This window comes from Hypomesus nipponensis, chromosome 26 (genome assembly GCF_054491055.1).
Source record: "Hypomesus nipponensis isolate SF chromosome 26, ASM5449105v1, whole genome shotgun sequence".
Taxonomy (NCBI): Eukaryota; Metazoa; Chordata; class Actinopteri; order Osmeriformes; family Osmeridae; genus Hypomesus; species Hypomesus nipponensis.
The window spans coordinates 1,630,543-1,653,232 of NC_140386.1; the positions used below are offsets into that span (position 1 = coordinate 1,630,543).

Here is a 22,690-nt window from a genome sequence, read left to right on the forward strand (position 1 = left end):
TATTACACGTGACGTGTGCATTCCACAACGTTAAACTTTTGTTGCTGTATTATTTTAGTTGCAACACTGCAGTGGCAAAAGATTGTGGGACCAAATACAAAATAAATATAAAACTATAATTCAAAATGGTAAGTAGCAGTAGGCAATACTTATTACATATTTTAAGGCCAACAAGTACAAGGCTGAATTGCCTGAATTAGTCCCTTTTGTAGGATATTGTATAGTTGCAAAAGGCCTATAGAACAATGAAATTGCTTGCAGCCAACAGGAAGAAGAATTAGGCAACTGGGGGGGGAGGTGGCTCCTCCACAGGACTTCACTCCTGCCGAGGAGCTGGCCCTCTCCAGCTATCAGGGTCACCCCATGATGGAAGGAGTGGAAGGGGGCATTTCTTCAGACCCAGGTGGCATATGTATGTTTAAAGTAAACAAGTAATGTCACCATGTTCATTCAACAATTATTTATGAATATTGTAGGAGTGAAATGTATTACTGTTCACTGCAGTGACAGGAAATACAGTGGTGTTGCTGCCAACACCCACTGTCGTCCCACTGTGCCATACAGGGGTAACAGTGAAACTAATAGTCATACGCCAGTATGTATGCCATATGTAGTTGCTGAATATTGATCAAATATACCATTTACTTTCTCAAGTGGAGGTCCTAGATGATCAAGAAACTGTGTCTGCCTGCTCATTTTGGGGGTACACTTTTGAGTTGTATTTACCACTTGCAACACACATGGTGAGTGTGTGAACGTGTGGCTGTGATTGAATTGTTTGTAATGACTTACTAATGGTGGTGGTCACAACATAAGACACAAGTCCTTGAAGTGCTCATTTCAAATATGACTCAATTGATAAACTTGCTATGGGGTTAAACTTAGCAGGAAGAGGAACTTCTTCCTCCCCCTGAGCCTAGGGCCTCCACTTCAAGGCCAAGACAAAGACACAAAGTATAAGCAATGAACCTTGAAACACAGTAGTCAAATGGACACCTTCAACTTTGTCCAAGTGTGCCTTGGAAAGGGACAATGTTCTTTATTTGTTTCAGGTTGGAGCAGACAATGTGAGGGCCCTGTATAAAAGAACCCTGGAGCTCCATTATAAGAGGCTTTTAATAAAATTAAAAAAACAAGCCTGGAGACAGAAAAACTGGAATATGAGAAGAGATAGTACATGACTGAATGAACGACACTAAACTTAGTTACACTGACATATTTTTCTGTGTTCTGATGAAGAAAGTGTTTTGTCCGTCTCTTCATAAACGGAGTGACTAAGTTCAGTTGAGTTCTGGATTTTAATAAGTATTTATCAATCTAATTAATAATCAAGTATTTATCAATCTGCAGATTGGGACAGAAAACCAGACCTCTGACAATAAATGACAACACAACACCAGCCATCTTTTATAGGGCACAAGAATGTAAACATAGATAGTGACAGTCAGGCAGACGTTACAACAGTCTCAAAGAAAAAGATTCACAGCTCCCAACACATGACCACTCAAACTACAGAGTTCATAGTTGGAGCTCTCCTTGTAGTCATGACAAGGACCATTTAGGCAGTACTTTCTCCTGATCTCAAACATCTATTAACCCTGACACATCGACACAATCTACTCTTATTAATAGCAAGCTTACATGAGAACATACTAACTAGTATCCAATGACTAGTTCTCTTGATAAGTGAATAATGTAAGCACACAGGAAATCTAAATTTCTTCCACAGTTCCTAGGGAAGGGAGAACACATGAGGATGTATTTGTTAAACTTTTACGTTTCTGTCTTTTTATACCTTTTTGTGGCTTTCTTGTTGTGCCGTTTGAATCTTTCTGGGGCTTTTCACCACTTATCTCTTTCAATGTCCTATTTATTATTTTTGAAAAATGCTATAAAAGTGAATGAAACATCAAAATTCAATGAAAGTTGTGAAATTATCATTTATGAATCACTTGTGAAGAGCTGTGTACAGATACCTATTGTTCTTTTTGGTTTGACAGGTGTTGGTTAAAAGAAACCCCAATTTCTGATATAAAATGATTATAAAATGGGTCAAAGCAACCCAAGGACAGAAGGGTTAAGGGGAGACACCCCAGTGAATAGAGATTACATATCAACATGAAACCTCCCCAGTTGATAACTAATAGTAGGTCAAATATTGTTTTCATTACTAGTTTCCTGTAAATGTATGTTTAAATGAGCAAATGATTAAGTTGTAAAATATGATATAATTTGCATACATTTCCAGAATGGAAATCAGAACATTGAGTGAAAAACCTTGTTTCATTTTGTCAACATAATAGAGTCCAAAGTTTTTACAAAAGGCACTTTGCATATCTCTTTTTCATCAATCCATTAATCAGAATATGTTGGCAACAGCCATTAAAGAAAATCTGTAGCAAATTGCTCAGCAGACTGTGTTCTTGCTCAGGTTCTCTGCATCACCCACACTAGTACCCGCACAAGTACCAATAGCGAAATAACGGGGGGGGGGGGGGGGTAAATACAGGGCCAGTATGGCCGATACCAATACCAATACTTTTTACTTTCAAAAGCAGCTGATCTACTTCTATGTAGGGGAAAGCAATGCCTCATACTTTATGAAGTCAATGCATCATCAATATGCACATTTGAATGAAAATAGAAAATTAGTATGTAATTATTATAACACTCAAGTTTTATGTTTATTGTATGCCCACCAAGGTAAATTCCTTGTTTGTGTAAACTTACTTGGCGATGGAACACATTTCTGGTTCTTCTGATTTGCATTTGCTTTAATGATTTTTTCCTTTAATCAGTTGAGAAGCTGAGCTTCTCTTTCTCTCTGTCACTGTGCAGTCATGTACTTCACGTGCAGGGCGGGGGAGGGCCAAAGTGAGTTTGAGTGAAGTAAGAGAAGCAGTGTTTGCACTGATGTCAAGGGAGTTGTGTACTGAATGTAGAGAAGATACATTTAAACTTAAGTATCGATCTTTTCACGGGAGTATCGATCAATACTGATACCAAGGTTGGTATCGATACTATCGATACTTTAGATCGATCCGCCCACCCCTCTAGCCTACCGAAGTTGAGTTAGCAAATGTCGTTAGCGATGCTAGCTCCGGTTGCCATGGATACTACAAACAAACTCCACCATGTCCTAAAATGAACACGTGTTCATTTTAGGACATCCTCAGATCTCAGACTCAGACAAAACAACGTCAAACCAGAGAATGTTTAATATAGAGAGAACTGCCACTCTCGGGAAACTTCCGGGTTCTGAACTGGTTGAAGTTCCATGTGAGGGCGCTAACGAGCGAGTGCAGAATGAATGGAGGTCTATGAAACTATACCCCTCAAAATCCACTTTTCTCAGGATATACATTTTTGTCTAGTAATTTGAATTCTGAATTCGAAAGGGAAGGCAAAAAAAATACACACTGCTGGCTGTTAGATTTTTTTAAAGTCGCCTTTCTGTTCTAAAAAGCTTTTGAAAATGTAATTGACGTCATACACATCGTACGACCAGAGCTACTGCTTTACGGCAAGCTCTGGTCACTTACTTTTTTCTCTCAGGGCATCGACAACACAGCTGATAGGTTAGGCTCTCCCTGTCACTACACATGCTAGAAAGAGTTTTGGCTTGCTAATGTTGTTGCTAATGTTGCTAATGCTCTGACATTCTGATTCCGCTTCGGATGCCATCAAGCAAGAGCTCTGGTCGTATCAGTCCTTCACTAACCAATCAGCATTCATTAGCAGAATGCTAGCGTGTTATAGGCAACAACGACTCACCCTGTAAGAAATCAAAAGGACAAAAGTACTCATTCATTCAACTTTCGACCTGTAATCCATGTTGAACATGCAAACATGCACTCGCTCGCGATCACCCCCAGTGGAACTCTGGTGGAACTGCAACCAAATTCGGTACAATGGGGCTTAATAGGGAGTGGCAAGGCTCTCCTTAAACAGGCTCTGGTCAAACTAAACGGCATCAGAAAACCCTTGAGCGTTTTGGGTCCGTGTACCTTGTGGCCATTGGTTTTTCTATTTCGCAAAATAGGGCCGTAATATCGTTTTTTCATTTTAGTAACTCAAACACACATTTAAGTATTACGGCTTGTTTTTGGTTGTTTCGTTTTTTTTTTTTATACTTGTGTACTTATGTGCTCGCACTAGTGCGCTTTGTCAGACGGCAGTCAATTGCATTGAGTTTATTGTCACACTAAGTCAAGTTAAGCTGTATTTAAACTTGTGTTAGATATAGGCTCAATAGCTCATAACATTTGTGTTTGTATTTCACTCATTTGATAGGATTATGATAAAACGCAGCAACTAGCTAGTGTCTGCACTGCACTGCGATGTTAGCTACTGTACGTTATCGAAAAGTCAGAGCAAATTTACAAATTAGGAGTGTCATCAATAAAATAAGTACATTTTCAGCAACTGCACTGCCCACTTCTCGATACATTTTTATTCAGATGCTGATTTACAAGTACAGTTTAGCTGAAATATGAATTGTAAAAACTTAGAGAAATGGCGGTCAAAGGATTCTGTTTAACTTGTTGCTCACGGTAACCCCGCGCACAGAGTTATGGGTAATACGTGCTGCCATTAAGACAGTAATGCAGCTCATATGCTCTCTTAAAAAATGACCGTTATGTGACTTATTTCAAGGTATCTTATTAGACAGAAAGAGAAGATTTAAGACATTTCGAACAGACCTCGCCGTCTTAAAAGGAAGGAAGGAAGGAAGGACGCATTTTAAGACATTTCGAACAGAGCCCAAGTGAAAGAGAGAGAGGGGGAGAGACGTGTAATGATTGGGGGTGTTAATACTATCGAACACCAGAGGGCAGCAACGACTAGCTTTTTAAAACATTTTCCTGTGATCTTATAGGCCTACAATCTTGACGAATTAGCAGCAGGTTCTTAAGTAGAAGACACACACCAAACTGGAGGCACGTTGACCGAGTTTGCTAGTTGCTACTTAGTTAACAAATCTTTGATGAACCCAAGTTTCTTTTATATATATTAGAAACATTACAAGACGGGGCTCCAGTGTGTTCAAACAAGGCCAAAAGTGTCAGACGGTATCAGTTGAAAAAGACCTTCATACCTGTGCAAGAAACACTCCACGCCCCAACCCTCCCTCCCCCCACCTAAATGACCACTTTCAGCTCGGCTATACGTTTTAATGAAGTGCATTGAGGCAATCATAGTGAGCAAGTTGAGGTCATGAGGGCTACCTTTGCATTTTACATAGACACACAACTGACAGAGGAACTGTTGTGGATACTTTTTTCTGGTCATATTCTATGTCCAAATTCAACTTCCAAAAAAGTCAAAAAACAGCATGGAGCAGCAACGAGAGGGTTCCCAGGAAAATCAGATTTCCTTTGTCTGTGCTACACCTTTTATATCCAATCAATTACACCCCTGGACTTTTAAAACGCATCTTTTGGCCTACTACAATTGTAAATATCCTATAACTTCTGCTCCAATTGGGCCTTGATGCAATGCCATTTTATATTTTCAGCTTTTTCTGCAACATTTTTGGGGACTAACCAGGGACCAAACCAGTTCCTCTCTTCTGCCCTACTACATGTGTTTTCCAACACCAGTTGCAATCAACCCTGGGTTGTAGCCCTTCACTATTGTATGGTGCCATTTATTCTTCACAAGTCACAGGCATCAAGTCAAAGTGAATAGTAACTGGTCCAACTCCATATCCATGCCCATGGTATCTGTGGAGGAATACAGTCATCACACTTCCTCAAGTGTCAAATCCTCCCCACACAAGTCCAATGACTTTAATAACTTGTGTGTAGGCCCATACTATAGCAGCTTGCAGACATACAACACAGATGAGACTGAGGAGAGTGAATTAGAGATAATGGGAATGGGAGGGTGTTGCACTTTTCTGCTTCTCTTTTTCTCCACTCACTCACTACCTTCTCACGCTCTCCAAGTCTCTATACTCTATTCTCTCTGTATCCTGCATAAAACATGACTGTGTACTGTATATCAAAACAATCCGGCATATAAATCCATATATCTCCACAGTCAGATCCTATCACCCATCCCCTGTCCACTGCTGTTTTCAACTAACTTATATACTACAACAGCATAATACAATCCCTGAAATTCAGTTATGGCTTTTGATTTTGGAGTGCCACCCAAAGATTTCAGTGGCCCCATCTGGGCACTCCTATAAAACATTTCTGGGGGTGCCACGGATTTTGCCTGTTAATGCTTGCACTGCAATGAAGAAAACTATATGACAACAATAATGTTTAATGTAACTGGCCCCCCTACCAGCACCACTGGCCCCAGCGTAACTACCCCCCCCCCCCCTCCATGGTCTAGAACCTCCCCTAGCTACATTGCAAATCAAGACAAGAGCCTTTACATAAGGCCCAGTGACAGACATGCTGTCTGAGGTTGTCAAATACCAGCACTCATGGAATGCCTCCTGTACAATTAGAGTAGGCCTACTTGGTTGGAACTAACTTTATATTTAAATTATGAACAAACAACAAGAAAAATTGTATGTAGACACAGCCACCCCTCTAATTGCATTCGCTGTCATTCCCATAGCTTCGGTGGTCTCAAGCTAGTATACTAACTTTAAGCACAGAAGTGTAGCCTAATATATGAATCGTCACAAGCAGAACAGTAATTTTCTTTCTAAGGACAATTTAAAATTGATGTTGGCTAAAACATGTTGTACATTGATGGAAAAATAGATTTGCTCACTGATTGCCTCAATGAACTTCATTAAAACGTACAACAGAGCTGAAAGGTAATTTAGGTGAGGGGAGGGAGGGTTGGGGAGGGTTTCTTGCACAGGTGTGATTGTCTTTTTCAACTGATACCATCTGGCACTTTTGACCTTGTTTGAACACACACTGGAGCCCTGTCTTGTAATGCTTCTAATATATATTACAGAAACTTGGGTTCATCAAAGATTTATTAATCAAGTAGCAACTAGCAAACTCGGTTAACATTTGCCTCCAGTTTGGTGTGTGTGTCTTCTACTAAAGAACCTGCTGCTCTGTCGTCAAGATTGTAGGCCTACAGATCAAAGGTCGTTGCTGCTCTCTGGTGTTCGGAAGAAATAACACCCCAAATCTCTCCCTCTCTCTTTTACACTGGTGCCAGTATGCACAATACGGCCGATCAAACAAACGAGTAAATGGCTCGTTATACCGTTTGTGTTTGATGGTTATTCCGTGATTCCAAAATGAAACAAAACAGAAACCAAGACTTTCCCCATAATCTGGTTCTGACATCCAAAATGGACAAAACGATATTACGAGGCTATTTTAAATTTTTTGCAGATACCAGCATAAAGGATATGGAATAAACAAACGAGTAAATGGCTCGTTATACCATTTGTGTTATATGGTTATTCAGTTATTCCAAAATAAAACAAAACAACGGAATCCACACATTTCCCCATCATCTGGTTCTGACATCAAAAATGGACAAATCGATATTACGAGCCTATTTTTCATCTTTTGCAGATATTAGCATAAAGGATATGGAATAATCAAAACAACGATTAATGGCTCGTTATACCATTTGTGTTATATGGTTATTTCATTATAAAAATAAAAAAAACAGAAACAACCAAAAACAAGCCGTAATACTTAAATGTGTGTTTGAGTTACTAAAATAACAAAACGATATTACGGCCCTATTTTGCGTTTGTCAACACGGGTTGCAAAATAGAAAAACCAATGGCCAAAAGGTACACGGACCGTTTTGTCTGAGAATGATGGCGTCTAGTATGAGGGCGTTTTTTTGTCTGAGAATGATGGTGTTTGGTTTGAGAGCGTTTTGTCTGAGAATGATGGCGTTTGGTGTGAGAGCGTTTTGTCTGAGAATGATGGCGTTTGGCTTGAGAGCGTTTGTCTTAGAATGACAGAGATTTTTCTGACGGCATTTAGTTTGAGGGCATTTTGTCTGAGAATGACAAAGGTTTTTCTGAGACTGAAGCCGTTTCGCCTGAGTCTGACGACGTTTGGTCTGAGACTTGGCGCCTTTTCGTTTGAGTCTGACAATTGAGTCTGAGATCTGAGGATGTCCTAAAATGAACACCGTACCATAGGCTCAACTTTATGTCAAAAGAAAGGTTTTTAATTTCCGGCACATTCAGTGAAGTTTGGCTTGCAACATCAGCTAGGCTAGCTGGCTCATAGCTTCTTAATGCAGCTTCTCCATGCAGGGCTCTAGACTGAGACCAAAGGGTCGGCTTTTTTTATTGACAATGATCGCTTCCAGCAAACTTATTTTGAATTGGCCATTTCCTTAAAATAAATATCAAGCTTATTTATGTGTTTGGCTGCATATTTTCAATTAGCAGATGGTACTGTTTGAATCGCGATTCCATCTGAAAAATACTGCTGGTGACAACGTTGTTAGAATAGCTAGTTTCAAAGGGGGTTTGGCTTGGTACATAATAAACTGACCCATCTGCAACAGACGCACGCCCTACAATTTCCCCCGGAAATTGTACCATCTCTTGTTCCTCTTTCAATAAGCCCCTGTGTTCAAGTGTTGAGCATTAAATTAGCTGCATGGTCTGTAGAGATCTTGGGACGAAGCTGCAATAGCGTGCATAACAGAAAGTGTTTCATTCTGTACAAATTGTGTAAATGTTTTATGTAGTTAAGATGGTTTGAGGAAAATAAGTGGAGTTGGTGAAGCGTCCTGGTGAGTTGCAGTCATTCGCCACAGTTCTAGTACTAATCTGAGGCTATTCTCCATAGATATCTATATTATGTCTATGGATATCTATGCCTAGTCTCCCCAACGTGACGTCACCACCAAATTGCGCTAATATGCTAATGCTAACACCAAAAACGACAAAATCAGTTTTTTAACACCATTTAGAGACACCATTTGGAGATTTTTAAAATTATTTAGATATCTTGAGTGCTTCATGTACCCATTTATCAACAGTGATGTTTAACCCGCAATATGGCCTTTAAGTCACGCTCAGAAATGTGTCATTTGCATATTAAAATAACAAAATAATTGAGCCGGGGGCACGCGACCCCCCCGCGACACTGTCACCTTTTTAACTCTGAGGAGTTTGCAGGTCTGCTAAATGTTCTGGCTCTTCTGAGCACACCTCACTATCCGCGCACCAAGCTGCACAGGATCTACTATGAACGGTGAAGACATTATTGTCAAGACTGAGTTAATGGGCGGGGTTTTTATACCGGTTGATCTCTAATCTCCAACTTAACCTGCTCCCGACCAGGTTAGCCGTTCAGCATGTGTTACCATGGCGATCTACCCCGGTAACAAGTGATCCACTAGCCTGGCTGCCAGCCCAACTTCTCCCCGCCCACAAAAATATTTGGTCGGGAAGTTGGGTCTGGAGGGTCTCGTATTGGGGAACAACTACAGAAAAACAGAATCTGGGCGTACCAATGAAATTGTCAGCGCGGGCTTTATACAATGATGGACAGATTATCAACAGTAACGTAATCACCCATGTCACAAAAGAGCGCTTAAGTTGAATTCGTTTTGAACAAAAAACATATTACATTGCTCTGATTGGTTGTAGGTCTATCCAATTGAGCGAAGAGGCATTTGTTTTCCAGGCTCGTTTGAAACACGCCCCGTAGTCAAAGCCCAACGGAGAGTTCTCAGACTCATATTCTGACTAGAATTATGAGTATGACAACGTCAGGCTCGTGATCCACCGTCGTAGAACAGAGAACCCTGGGTTGAACCTGAAGTTACCTCGCTAATGCCAAATCTTGATTTGTAGTACAGGCCCGGGGGCTTTTGAGAAAACATATTTTTCCCACCCTTGCAGGAACCTCGATTTATTAAGTGACAGATCTTTCTTTTTTTACCTGGCTTTTTCAGTTCCTCCTGGCATCTTTTCCCCATCCATTTGATTCTTTTTGCATCATGTTAATCTTGCTAACTCCCTCCACAACAATAACTGACAGTTTAGGGTTGTCCTTATGGCAACAACCTTGCTACACGCACTTGTGTTTGAGAAAGAGAGCATGTGCGACAACTGAAAATGGCACTTTTTAATGCACCGCCAGTAGTCAGGAATAAATCACAACCGACAGTACATGTGTGGTTGGTACTTTACTGTCCACGGAGCAAACCGGGCGAACGCACCGGAGACGAGCAGGAACAAAAAACCAGCAGGCAAAACACACACGGCGCATGCGCCAATACAGTTAACATTAACATGCCAGCAGACTGGCGCACGGTCTGATCATGAGCTGTTAGTGCCATTTTCCATATTGTAATCCAGATTTAGATATTGTACTATTTAAATTCATATTCAGTGATCGTCCATTATAGTGATTGCATAATTGTATTTATAGTTCTCATTTCAGTTTAGAATATGTTTAGTGCCCATGCATTGCATTGCTTAGAATAATCAGAGGTCAGTTGCGACGTAGTGAGCTCGCGCATTTATGTAACGGTCAGATTTGTTTAATTGTTTCAGAATTCAGTAAAAGACGGAGCGAACACAGTTTTTCTACCGTTGTTGAAACACATTACACGCGTGGACTCGTTCTTTCCGTCCAAGAGTGGTTAAATGAATAGTAATGTTAAAAAATATTTACTGATAACAAGAAAGGAACTTTAGCCACTACATTAAGTAGAAAAACTGTTTGCCGAGGGCGAGAGAAGATCATCGGAAGCCAAGGAAAGATGCATTGCCCTGGACACCAGTTGACGAAGGAAGCTAGCCAGCTGAAGAATTAGCTAGCGGCGGTTACAATGTGGTGCAGCCTACCGGAGTTCCAAACGACTTTTACGATGATGGATGAGTACACAAAGAAACAAAATTGAGTGAACAAATAAGTTATAGCTACAGATCCGGTTTGTCAATGCGAAATAAGTATAATTCTGTCATTTGAATCAACGTAGCCAAGTAAAAGATATTCAACATTTCAAGATGTGCTACTAGCCATTGGCCACACAGGACATTTGAGAAAAGTGCTATTGCTAGCTAGTCGTATAAGCCAAGAAGAAGCTCGAGTTTGATTCTGAAAATATAGTCAGCCCTGGAATCTTTTTCTGGAAAGCATTTACATGTTTTGAGGTTAAAGGACTGTTGATCTGGATTTCAGATGTTTGCAAGAGCTTGCTATAATAAGAGACTTGTCTAACAATAGTAGCCAATTGAAATGTCTGATTTGGATGAAACAAGGATGGAAGGCAATGTCGGACTAGACATAAAAAGAAAGATCAAGTTGACCACAAAGGCCCTAGAAAAGAAACTTGATGAACAAATGAATCTCAGGAAACGTGTATTGGCACGCCTTGTCTCCAAAGCAGAGGAAATAGAAAACCTCATGATAAATTATTCAAATGCACTCCTAATTGAAAAGCATCATCTCAGTGATTACTCAAAATTTCTGAATAGGTTTACTGAAGTGAACAATGCAGTTAGTGAACTGTTGTTAGATGACGAAAGGAAAGTTGACCAGCAGTATTGGAGTGAGCCAAACCTTATAAAGTATGAGAACTTTTTGACCAATTTGGAGCATTGGATAATAGAAGCAAGACGACACGCCAATCCCGCTTACGAACAGGCTGCTACTGACAATGTGACTACAAAGACTGGTGCAACAACACAGCAAGGTGAGTCTGCCGCTGAAAATGTGGATCCAGACGACAGTGCATCCGCTGTACATGAAAAATACAGTTCAGTCACTGTACAAAGTGTAAGCAGTAAACATTCAAAGTCATCCAAAGTGTCATCTCATGCTTCATCTCTGCGTAGAAGAGAGGAAGCTAACCGAGCAGCACTACTCACACACGCAGCCGCGCTTAAGAAGAAACAAGCACTGCAATTGGAAGAGGCTCAAATGGAAGCACAGCTGAAAGCCAAGAAGATTTAGTTGAAGGCTTAAATGGAGGAGCTACATGTTGAGACTGCTATTGCAGAGTCCACAGCAAAGCTACAAGTTATGGAAGAATATGATAACATGGATGACGACGGGATGAATTCCTACCTCGTCAAGAACATGCATACAACAGCAACCATCGAACATCCTGCTTCAGATGTTAGACGAAAATTGACCAACAGTCTTCGAGTTAGCCAATACAACAGTGCTTCTCACTTTCCAACTACACACCAGTCTTATGTGCAAGTTAAGGAAGAAAACAATAACAACACAAGTACAAATTCCAATGGAAGGCAGGTTGAACTTGGCAAAGTGATATTGAAACAGAAGGATATCAAAGAGATGTTAGTCACACAACAGAGACTAGCCAACTTACCTCAACGAGAAGTCCCTGTATTCAGTGGCGATCCTTTTGAGTTCCTGCCATTCCTGAAAGCCTTTGAGCACATCATCCACAGTCGTAAAGGACAACAATGAAAACCGCTTGTACTATCTAGAGCAATTCACCAGCAGTGAACCAAGAGAGCTTGTGAGAAGTTGCCAACACATGAGCGCACAACAAGGCTACAATGAAGCAAAAAGGCTCTTGACCTATCACTATGGCAATGAGTATGAAATAGCTGCAGCCTACGTTGACAAGGCTCTCAAATGGCCTCAAGTCAAAGCAGAAGATGCCAAGTCACTTCGCAGCTTCTCCATCTTTCCCACTGGATGTAACAATGTCATGAAGAATATGGAATACCTCGAGGAGATGAACAGCCCGAGCAACCTTCGGATCGTCCTCTCAAAGTTGCCCTTCAGACTTTGTGAAAGATGGAGAGTCATAGCTTTCGACATACAAGAAAGGGAAGGAAGAAGAGCAAAGTTTTCTGATCTCATGATGTACATCAACAGACAAGCTAGGATAGCTTCAGACCCACTGTTCGGTGATGTCAACGAGTACTCCGAAGCGAAAGAAAAGGGCCGGTCAAGCTTTAAATCTGCCCAGGGAGGCGGACCAAAAAGAACCACTGGCTGTGCTACGAGTGTTAAGCCAGACGAAGGGGATGCCTCAGAACCAAGAAGGAACAAGCAGACAAGCAACGCATTTCAAGAGCCATGCCTGTACTGCAACAACAGACACACCTTGAGCGTAAGTTACAAAATAAGAAGTCTGCCAAACAAAGAGAGAATTGAGTTCATTAAAGGTAAAGGACTTTGTTTCGGGTGTCTGACCCAAGGGCACATGGCAAAAGACTGTAAAAAGAGAGCCACTTGCGAAATCTGCACCAAGAAACACCCAAGCCTGCTTCACAGCAAAAGGGACGAGAACACAGACCAAGAGAACGTCAAGCTTGAGAAAGGTCAAAGCTCTACCAGCGGACACTCAGCTCCAAAAAAGGATGCACCGGTCAAGAGTGAAGTCACGGCAGTCACTGGGGCCGGAGGCAATGACTGTATCCTGTCTATCGTGCCTGTGTGCATCAAATCCAAGAGGAGCAACACGACAATAGAGACGTATGCGTTCTTGGACTCAGGAAGTTCCGCTACGTTTTGCTCCGAAAGGTTGATGAGACAGCTTGGCGTCCATGGTAAGAAGACTCAAGTGCTACTCCGTACTATGGGCCAGGAGAAACCTGTGTCCTGCTACGTGCTCTCAGATCTGGAAGTGTGCGGTCTGACAGAGAACAAGTACATAAGCCTGCCAGGCGTTTACACCCACACAGACATACCTGTAACGAAGGACAATGTTCCTGTTGAGAAGGACTTAGAAAGATGGCTGTTTGATGTACGGTTACCACAGATCAACGCAGATGTCGAGATACTAATTGGAATGAACGATCACTCTGCGATGGAGCCGTGGAAGATAATCCACAGCCAAGATGACGGGCCTTACGCAGTAAAGATGACTCTCGGGTGGGTCGTTAATGGCCCTCTCAAGAAACGTGACGATCACTACAAGTCAAGACAATTCAAGTCAAGTCACTGCAGTCAAAGGGCTTCAGTCAACAGAATCTCAGTCACTGGCGTGGACAGCTTGCTACTGCAGCAATACAACCATGACTTTCCGGAGCAAGCCTGTGAAGAGAAGTCAGAAATGTCACAAGAAGACATTCAGTTTATGAAGTCTGTGACTGAGACAGTCAAGAAAGTCAATGGGCACTACAGCATTGGGATGCCTCTCAGAAACAAAAATATGGTGATGCCAAACAACAAATGTGTTGCCGAGCAACGGGCATCAAACCTTCATGTCAGACCTGCTGAACAAAGGCTACGCAGTGGAAGTTCCTGAAGACGAGCACAATCGCAACGACAGAAGAGTATGGTACGTTCCCCATCATGGCGTGACCCATCCACAAAAGGGAAAGCTGCGGGTAGTTTTTGATTGTGCTGCTTCGTTTCAGGGGAAGTAACTGAACGAGGAGCTGTTACAGGGTCCGGACCTCACTAATGGTCTGGTTGGAGTCTTGACGAGGTTTCAACACGAACACATCGCACTCATCTCCGACGTTGAAGCGATGTATCATCAAGTAAGAGTTCCTGATGAGGACTCTGATTTTCTACGATTCCTCTGGTGGCCGCAGGGGGATCTGAGCCAGCCTCCGCGTCAGTACAAGATGGTGGTCCACTTGTTCGGGGTCAAGTCGAGCCCGAGCTGCGCCAACTATGCTTTAAGACAGACTGCAGAGGATGGAAAAGACAGGTCATCACCTGAAGCAGTAACTACAGTCCTAGAGCACTTCTACGTCGATGACTGCCTGGTCTCGACATCTGACGAGAAGAAGGCCACTGCCTTGACCAAGGACATCATTGCACTGTGTGAGAGTGGAGGATTCCGCTTGATTAAGTGGTCAAGCAACAGCCGCGAAGTGCTGTCATCACTTCCCGAACAAGAAAGAGCAAAGGAGATCAAGAATCTAGACCTGGACAAGGATGAACTACCCATGGAAAGGGCCCTTGGAGTGGACTGGTGCATAGATTCAGACTCCTTCAAGTTCCGGATCCATGTGAAGAGCATGCCCATCACCAAACGGGTTATCCTTTCGGTCGTAAGCTCAATATACGACCCCCTTGGATTCCTGTCGCCGTTCATTCTTCTTGCAAAGACCATCGTCCAGAGTCTTTGTCGAATTAAACTTACCTGGGATGAAGAAATTCCAGAAGATGTGGCAACCAGATGGTTCGCCTGGCTGTCTGATCTGAGCCAGTTCGCCAGCTTTTCCGTCAGGAGGTGCATCAAGCCAGAGGGATTTGGTCCAGTGATGTCAGCACAGCTACACCATTTCTCTGACGCTAGCGAGAAGGGCTACGGCGTAGTCACTTACCTTCGCACCGAGAACAGCCATGGTCGAGTCCACTGCTTCTTTCTTCTAGGAAAATCCAGAGTGACGCCGCTTAAACCAGTCACAATCCCACGCCTCGAGCTTACCGCGGCTACTATTGCGGTGAAAATGGATAAGCTCATGAAGCGAGAGCTTCGGATGGACCCCAAAGAGTCTGTGCTATGGACAGATAGCACCACCGTCCTCCAGTACATCGACAACGACAGCGCTCGTTTTAAAACATTCGTAGCAAACAGAGTATCGACAATCAGAGAGAACACAAGGCCAGCACAGTGGAAGTATGTCAACACGGCTTCTAATCCAGCTGACTACGCTTCAAGAGGAATGAAGGCAGAGCACTTCATGAAGTGTCAGAGCTGGATTAAAGGTCCTGACTTTCTAGACAAGAGTGAGTCTCACTGGCATGCCCTATCAGAGTTCTCAAGAGAGTGCAAGTAAAGCGTTATGGAGTCTTGTTTACTTGCCTTACAGTCAGAGCAGTCCACATAGAAATCGCACACTCTCTCGACACCGACTCATGTATAAATGCAGTGAGACGTTTCATAGCCAGAAGAGGACAAGTTGAGGTTATGAGATCCAATAACGGAACGAACCTGGTAGCTACAGAACACGAGATCCGCCGGTCGATGAAAGAATGCAACCAGTCCCAAATCTCTGAGGCTCTACTGCAAAGAGGAGTCACTTGGATCTTCAACCCGCCTGCTGGTTCGCACCACGGTGGTGTCTGGGAGCGACAGATAAGAACAGTCCGGAAGATACTTACCAACCTCCTAAAGCTCCAGTCACTCGACGACGAATGTCTACAAACTGTGATGTGTGAAGTAGAAGCAGTGATCAACAGCAGGTCCCTTACCAAGTCATCTGATGACATGGACGACCTCGAGCCACTGACGCCAAATCATCTTCTCCTTCTCAAGGGAAAACCAGCACTCCCTCCAGGCGTGTTTCAGAAGGAGGATCTATACACCAAACGAAGATGGAGGCAAGTGCAGTATATCTCTGACATCTTCTGGAAGCGCTGGTCCAGAGAATACTTGCCCCTCCTACAAGAAAGGCAGAAGTGGCTGGAGAAGACGAGGAATGTGAAAGAGGGAGATGTCGTACTCATCGTGGATGAGAGGGCTCCAAGAGGGTCCTGGTTAATGGGAAAAGTGGAGAAGACAATCCCCAACGCCAAAGGGTTCCTCCGTCGGGTCCTTGTCAAAACGAAGACCAACACCTTAGAGAGACCCATAAATAAGTTGTGTCTCCTGCTCGAGATGGAAGAATCTCTTGGACAATAAAGGACATTATTATTTAGTACTTTATTATTTTCTACAGTTGTCTATCTTGTAGGCCTCACCTAGACTAGTCTAGGATGTTTATGTTGGCTTAGGCCTTAATGAAAAAGTAGAGAAAAAGGGTACAATGTATAAATTGATTTTTAGTTTTAGTTAGGTAATTGTCATCCCCATGATGAACAATTAGGGGCCGGAATGTTAGTGCCATTTTCCATATTGTTATCCAGATTTAGATATTATACTATTTAAATTCATATTCAGTGATTGTCCATTATAGTGATTGCATAATTGTATTTATAGTTCTCATTTCAGTTTAGAATATGTTTAGTGCACATGCATTGCATTGCTTAAAATAATCAGAGGTCAGTTGTGACGTAGTGAGCTCGCGCATTTATGTATCAACGATCAGATTTGTTGAATTGTTTCAGAATTCCGTAAAAGACGGAGCGAACACAGTTTTTCTACCGTTGTTGAAACACATTACACGCGTAGACTCGTTCTTTACGTCCAAGAGTGGTTAAATGAATAGTTATGTTAAGAAATATTTACTGATAACAAGAAAGGAACTTTAGCCACTACATGCGCTTATTTAAATTAAAACCTAGAAACAGCCTATTAGCTTACTTATCAGTCACATAGTAACGTAACACATCTTTTAAAAAGTAAAAGTATAAAAAGCAAAATGAAAATTCAAAGTACAATATTTGTGTCCATGATGCAGTGGACTACAAGTATAAAACAGCAGACAATACTCACTTATTAGATATAAAAACTTATTAGGCTACAGTCAACAAATGACCCATGGTCACCCATCTTTTTAGGAAAGCCTAAGGCGACGGTTGTTGTGCTTTGCAGCTAAATGTTTCACAAACGATATTTGGGAGTAAGTGGATTTCATAGGACTGTTTAGGTAATCTAGCCTGACGTTGTCATACTCATAATTCTAGTCAGAATATGAGTCTGATAACTCTCCGTTGGGCTGTGAATATGGGGCATGTTTCAACCGAACTCCTACAACAAACGCCCCTTCGCTCAATTGGATAGACCTACAACCAATCAGAGCAACGTAATATGTTGTTTGTTAAAAACAAATTCAACCCAAGCGCTCTTTGGTGACGTGGTTGATTATGTTACTGTTTATCATCTGTCCATCATCGTATAAAACCCGCCCTGACAATTTCATTGGTCCGAACAGCTCCTGTTCGGGTATAGTTTTTCCGCAACCGAGCTACTCCAGACCCAACTTCCCGACCAAATTTTTTTGTGGGCAGGGCTAAATTGGGCTGGCAGCCAGGCTACTTGAGAATAGCGTGCACACACAATTGTCTTGACTACTAGAACATGGCTTGAATTAGTCTGATTATTTGAATTGGCCTTTATGAAACTGATTTATGGCCGACTAATTTGGTAGGTTCATTCAAGTTAGGTTTGGGACTTTAATCCCATCTTTTTTGAGAGGGCTTTATGGAACAGGCCCCCGAGTAATACTTATTTTGGTCTTAATTTCTTGTCTTTTTGTCCACACATCTCAAAATAATCTTCTAATTTCTTTCTGGCAGGATTTCTGAGGATCTGTCACATCAAGATCGAGTCCATGCTATAACAGTAAGTGATGAAATCCTAATGCTTCCAAATACCCCCTTACAGTACACATTCATTACCGGTCATCTGCTCCTTCTTCCCATTTTCTCCAGGCCTATTCAATGTCAAGGTTTTCGTTTGGTTGGTAGGTATTTATTGGTTGCTATACTTTATATTTAGGCTTATAAGACCTTACTCAATTTATGCAATTTAGTAAAGTTTGCTGATCCCCTAAAGTGTCGATAGGAACACTAAAGCATGCTTCTGTTAGTCTTAATGGTTTTATTAGTTACCACAAACACACTTTATGCACACATTCACCAAAAAACGCTGAACTAGCCTGATCGGTTGCAAATAATTTACAATGGGCGTAAACAGAATCCTAAAAGAGTACCGTCAAGTGTCTTTGCGTTTGCAGCACTTTTGTCCTGTCCATTTTCGGGAACATAAGAGTAGACTTTTTCTAACAATGTGACCCAACATGAATTTACATATTTACTTAGTCTCCAAAGTACGTATTATTTGAAATAAACCACTTTGTTTTCAAAAGCCATCGGTTAATTGACATAGGCCTAAACTATATAAGCAGTCTGAAGGCAAGTTATAACCAATTATGGCGTGTCCTTTCCTCGACAATCCTATGGCTGATTGTGTACAGATTATCCAAAGAGCGTTTACTCCACCAGCCGCACGGGTCTATAGAGACTGAAATTACCCACTGTGCTTCACTGCCGACTATCTGTGGCCCAGGTATAGGTTCAGCAGGCTCAGCAGGCTCAGCATAGTTTATATAATCTGATTAAACCACACATAAACAAGCAAACCCACCAAAGCCAGAACATGACCACTATTAAATCTCCATAGCTCTGCGTTTCTTTGCTTGTGGGACATTCTAGATTCTCTCAAGATGTAATGGAACAGAGTTGAGCAATTGTACCAACTGTAGTCCTTTTTGTGAGGAGGCTGGTGTATGGTTACCAGCACAGAGCCAGAGATCCTGAGGGCCCTGAAAATGTGTAAAATTAGTGGACAATTCAGTTATCATAATACAATTTTCCACATATCGTGTCAAAGAATGTAAAGTTAATGTCCTTACAACAAATACATAATACATGCAAGTTTTTTGTTGTTGTGAAACTTAACTTTTATATATTTTAATGGCCAAACCTTCGTCAGTCTCTGCTTGCCAGGACAAAGGAATTGACCAAAAACTGATAATATAAATTTGTGTGATATTGTGTGCTATCCTTCTATCTTTCTGTTTGATTTATTACAATGTTGTGTAGGTATATTATGAAATATATGCAAGGTATTAACATTTTAAGGACACAAACCTAAAGTTACAGTCCTGACACCAGTGGTGGTTCTAACACATTTGGCGCCCCGGGCAAGGTTAAACCCCCCCCCCCCCAACCAGGTAAACGGCACGTCAATGCCGAGCTGCTGTCCGGTTCGCCCGTGCCTAGAACCGCTACTGCTTGACACTTCTCTCTGTGACTCCAGCTTGGGGAATACTGTGGAGGAATTATGCAGACACTGTGTAATGGAATAATCAGGATGCTGTCATAATGCAAATTATTTATTAATACCGACCGTAACAAAGATCTTTGTGACCAACTGTCACAGGCAGCCTGTTGGTAAACCATAAATGCACTGATACTTGATACTAACTTTTCATTCTCCACTAATAGGAGAAAAGAAAGAGACTGACAGAAATTGAGAACAAAATGAGATTACTGGAGGATGATAAAAGAAAGCTGCAGTATCTCAAGGTAAGGACAGATGTGTGTTCTGTATATTCGTCAATAAACATATTGTATAATATGAACAGAATACAAAATATGCAGTAGTCCCCTGAGAACATGTACATATGGACAGCATAATAGAAGAAGATAACGTGGGCATTTGAAGGAGTGTAATGGTTACTAATATTTGGACTGATCACAGTCTCATTCACAGTACATAATCCTATGTTGATTATAACTGTTGAATATACAAACCCACATTTGAACATCATTTGTGCATAGTACATACATCTAATTTATGTAAAATATATATAGATTTCTAAATATATCAATTGTACGTACACTTTAGCACATGAGAGTCTGCAAAAAGTATTTCACTGCATATTGTAATTGAATAATGGAGTATGTGACAAATAAACTTTGATTTGATGCTTAAAATATTTTGGATTAATGTTGAATTGGTTCCAGGTGGTCCAGCTGTAAATACATTGGACACCAGGCAATAAGTGGATAGATCTTTGTGCACCGGTCTTTGAGCCCTGCAGAATTGAGAACAGTCCATGTCATAACATCACAGACTTCTTCTTTACTAGTATGGATGGCATGGATACATTTAAGGGGAGATCGCAGTTGTGAGATGCAAGTTTATTTGTCCTTTTAAAGTATAAGTACATTGGAATACTTGGGGTTGCTCCTCTCAACTGTTTCCAAGTGGTCTAACTTCTTACCATTGTACATAAAGAATCCTAATATGTGAAGTAACATTCTTATGAACATAAATAACAAAACAAATTTAAAAGCCTATATGAAACCAGAATGTATCCAATGTTACTGTGCAGTTAAGTCTAGTGCAGTGGCTACTGTCCAATTTAGATAATGAAAGTGATGGGTGATGGCAGTTGTAAGATGGGTTTAAGTGAAGGGTTCAGCTGGAAGAGAGGAGGAGTGAGGGGGGGCCTAGCTGGGGCAGGGGATGAGGAGAGCAGTAAATCCAAATGGGTGCAGGTGGGGGACAGGGGAAGTAGACAGCCCCAACCGGGGTGAGATGTCACAGCGGTGGAAGATTTGAGTCCACACCGGGGTGTTCGAAGATCTAGGTACTGTTTGGTGAGCATGTGCACTGCCTGGGAAACAAGTTAATTCATGTCATGATGCTCCACCATTAGTGGTTTCTCAATGGATGACTGCCAGGGTGGGTCATGTCTTTGTTGATGGAGGCTCTGCTCTCAGCGTGTAGTGTACACACTGCTGCTCCCTGGTAGCTCAACTATGATGACCTCTGTGCTGCTTTCACAATCTCCTGCCTGTGCTAGGCGGTTGTGTTGTGATGTACCACACTTGCACCACACCACGGTAACGTTTACAAGAGTCAGTGTGCTAAAACCCACATCCTTAAGAAACTTAAAAGGTGGACATCCATAAATAGCCATCCATATCATCCATATCATTCAAACCTTGCCGACTGAAGAAACAGTTGGTACAGGTAAAATTGGTCAAAACTCGGGTTTGCTTCAGAATATTAACAATATCTTGATGTCAAAATGGCCATTGCACTCTGACCTTTCAATTGACACCTCAATTGACCCAATATGAGCTTCTATCTCATAGCCTTCTAAAGCCAACCAGGTGGTTTCCAAAATCCATGCGTCAGTAATGCTGACAGCAGGGGAATAATGTTCAGTGTCACCTTTCAAAAGAGACCACAACCATGCATGTACTCCAAATTGTTCAAGAACTGCTTTCAATTTACTTTGGGTATGCCTTGTTTAGGCGTTTTAGGCAAATTTGACAGGATTCTTAAGAGGAAGGAAAACCTTTACAAAAGTGCAATAACAAAATAACACATGTTAATGTCAAGTGCCTGCCCACTAATAGGACAAGCCTTGACCACTCCACCCACAATAGGGTTTGTAAATCTCTAGCACAAAACTCTAACACGGATGACCAGGACAGGAAATGGCCCACATACGGCTTTATTACAAAGTTAGATACAATACAATAAAAATCACTTCCCAAATGACAACCACCCAACACAAGGTAAAGAGTCTTCCCTCAGTTAACAACAATACCAGCCTGGAATTTTCCCCAAAGCATCCGGTCCACGGAGTGGCACTCAGTCCCGAGCAGCAACGCCGCCCAAAGCTACGTCAACAGGCGGTGACAACGTCGGGCATGGTGTCCATCTTTCACAGTTTCGGGAGGTTTTACGGAGAGCGTGGTAGAATGTCCAACTCCATTGTGGCTATTTTCCAGCAGCGTTAAGAAGACAGGATTCTCGCGCCGATCCCCAGGGAAAGAATAACATATGTCAGTCAGCATGCCTGGCGAACCACCCCCCTCACAAACAACCATTGCAGTATTATACCAGAACACAGCCAATCCAATGCTCCCTATCTAAATTGGCCACAGGTGTACCCAATCAACAATTATCTAGGGTTCGTCCTGGCCTGTGAACTTAAAACACAACCTCTAAAACATTTATGGAGTTATGACATTATAGTGCAGACCATCCCTGTGGTGTAGCAGGAAAGGAGGCCAATGCAGGAATGATGGTGCAAATAATATTTTATTTTCTAACAAAAACAAGACTTAAATATAGCTGCAGGCAGCAATGGCGGGTTCCTCCTCAACATTGCAAACAATTTTTACATTGACATGACACAGACATGTATTTCAGACATGTACACAACATTTCAAGACAATTGGAGCAATTAAGAAATTCTTCACAAATTGGAGAAAAAAATCCATGCTGCCGACATTATGGGTTCTTGAGGCTTTTTTGTTCCCCATGAGCAACAATGCATACATACCAACTTTCAGACATATTGGCCTGATGGGGTCAAAATGCCACCCTTTTGAAAGTCAGAACTTTGAAG

The 22,690-nt window shown here is 41.8% G+C and overlaps 1 protein-coding gene across 1 annotated transcript in view; it reads left to right on the top strand.

Annotated features, from left to right (window-relative positions):
• palm1a (paralemmin 1a) overlaps positions 1 to 22,690 on the top strand; it is a 130,886-nt gene that overhangs the window by 20,807 nt on the left and 87,389 nt on the right. The window contains exons 2-3 of the mRNA XM_084693146.1: positions 18,048 to 18,093; positions 19,761 to 19,841. Of these exons, the coding sequence (XP_084549272.1) occupies positions 18,048 to 18,093; positions 19,761 to 19,841 (127 nt within the window). The remainder of the gene's footprint in view (positions 1 to 18,047; positions 18,094 to 19,760; positions 19,842 to 22,690) is intronic.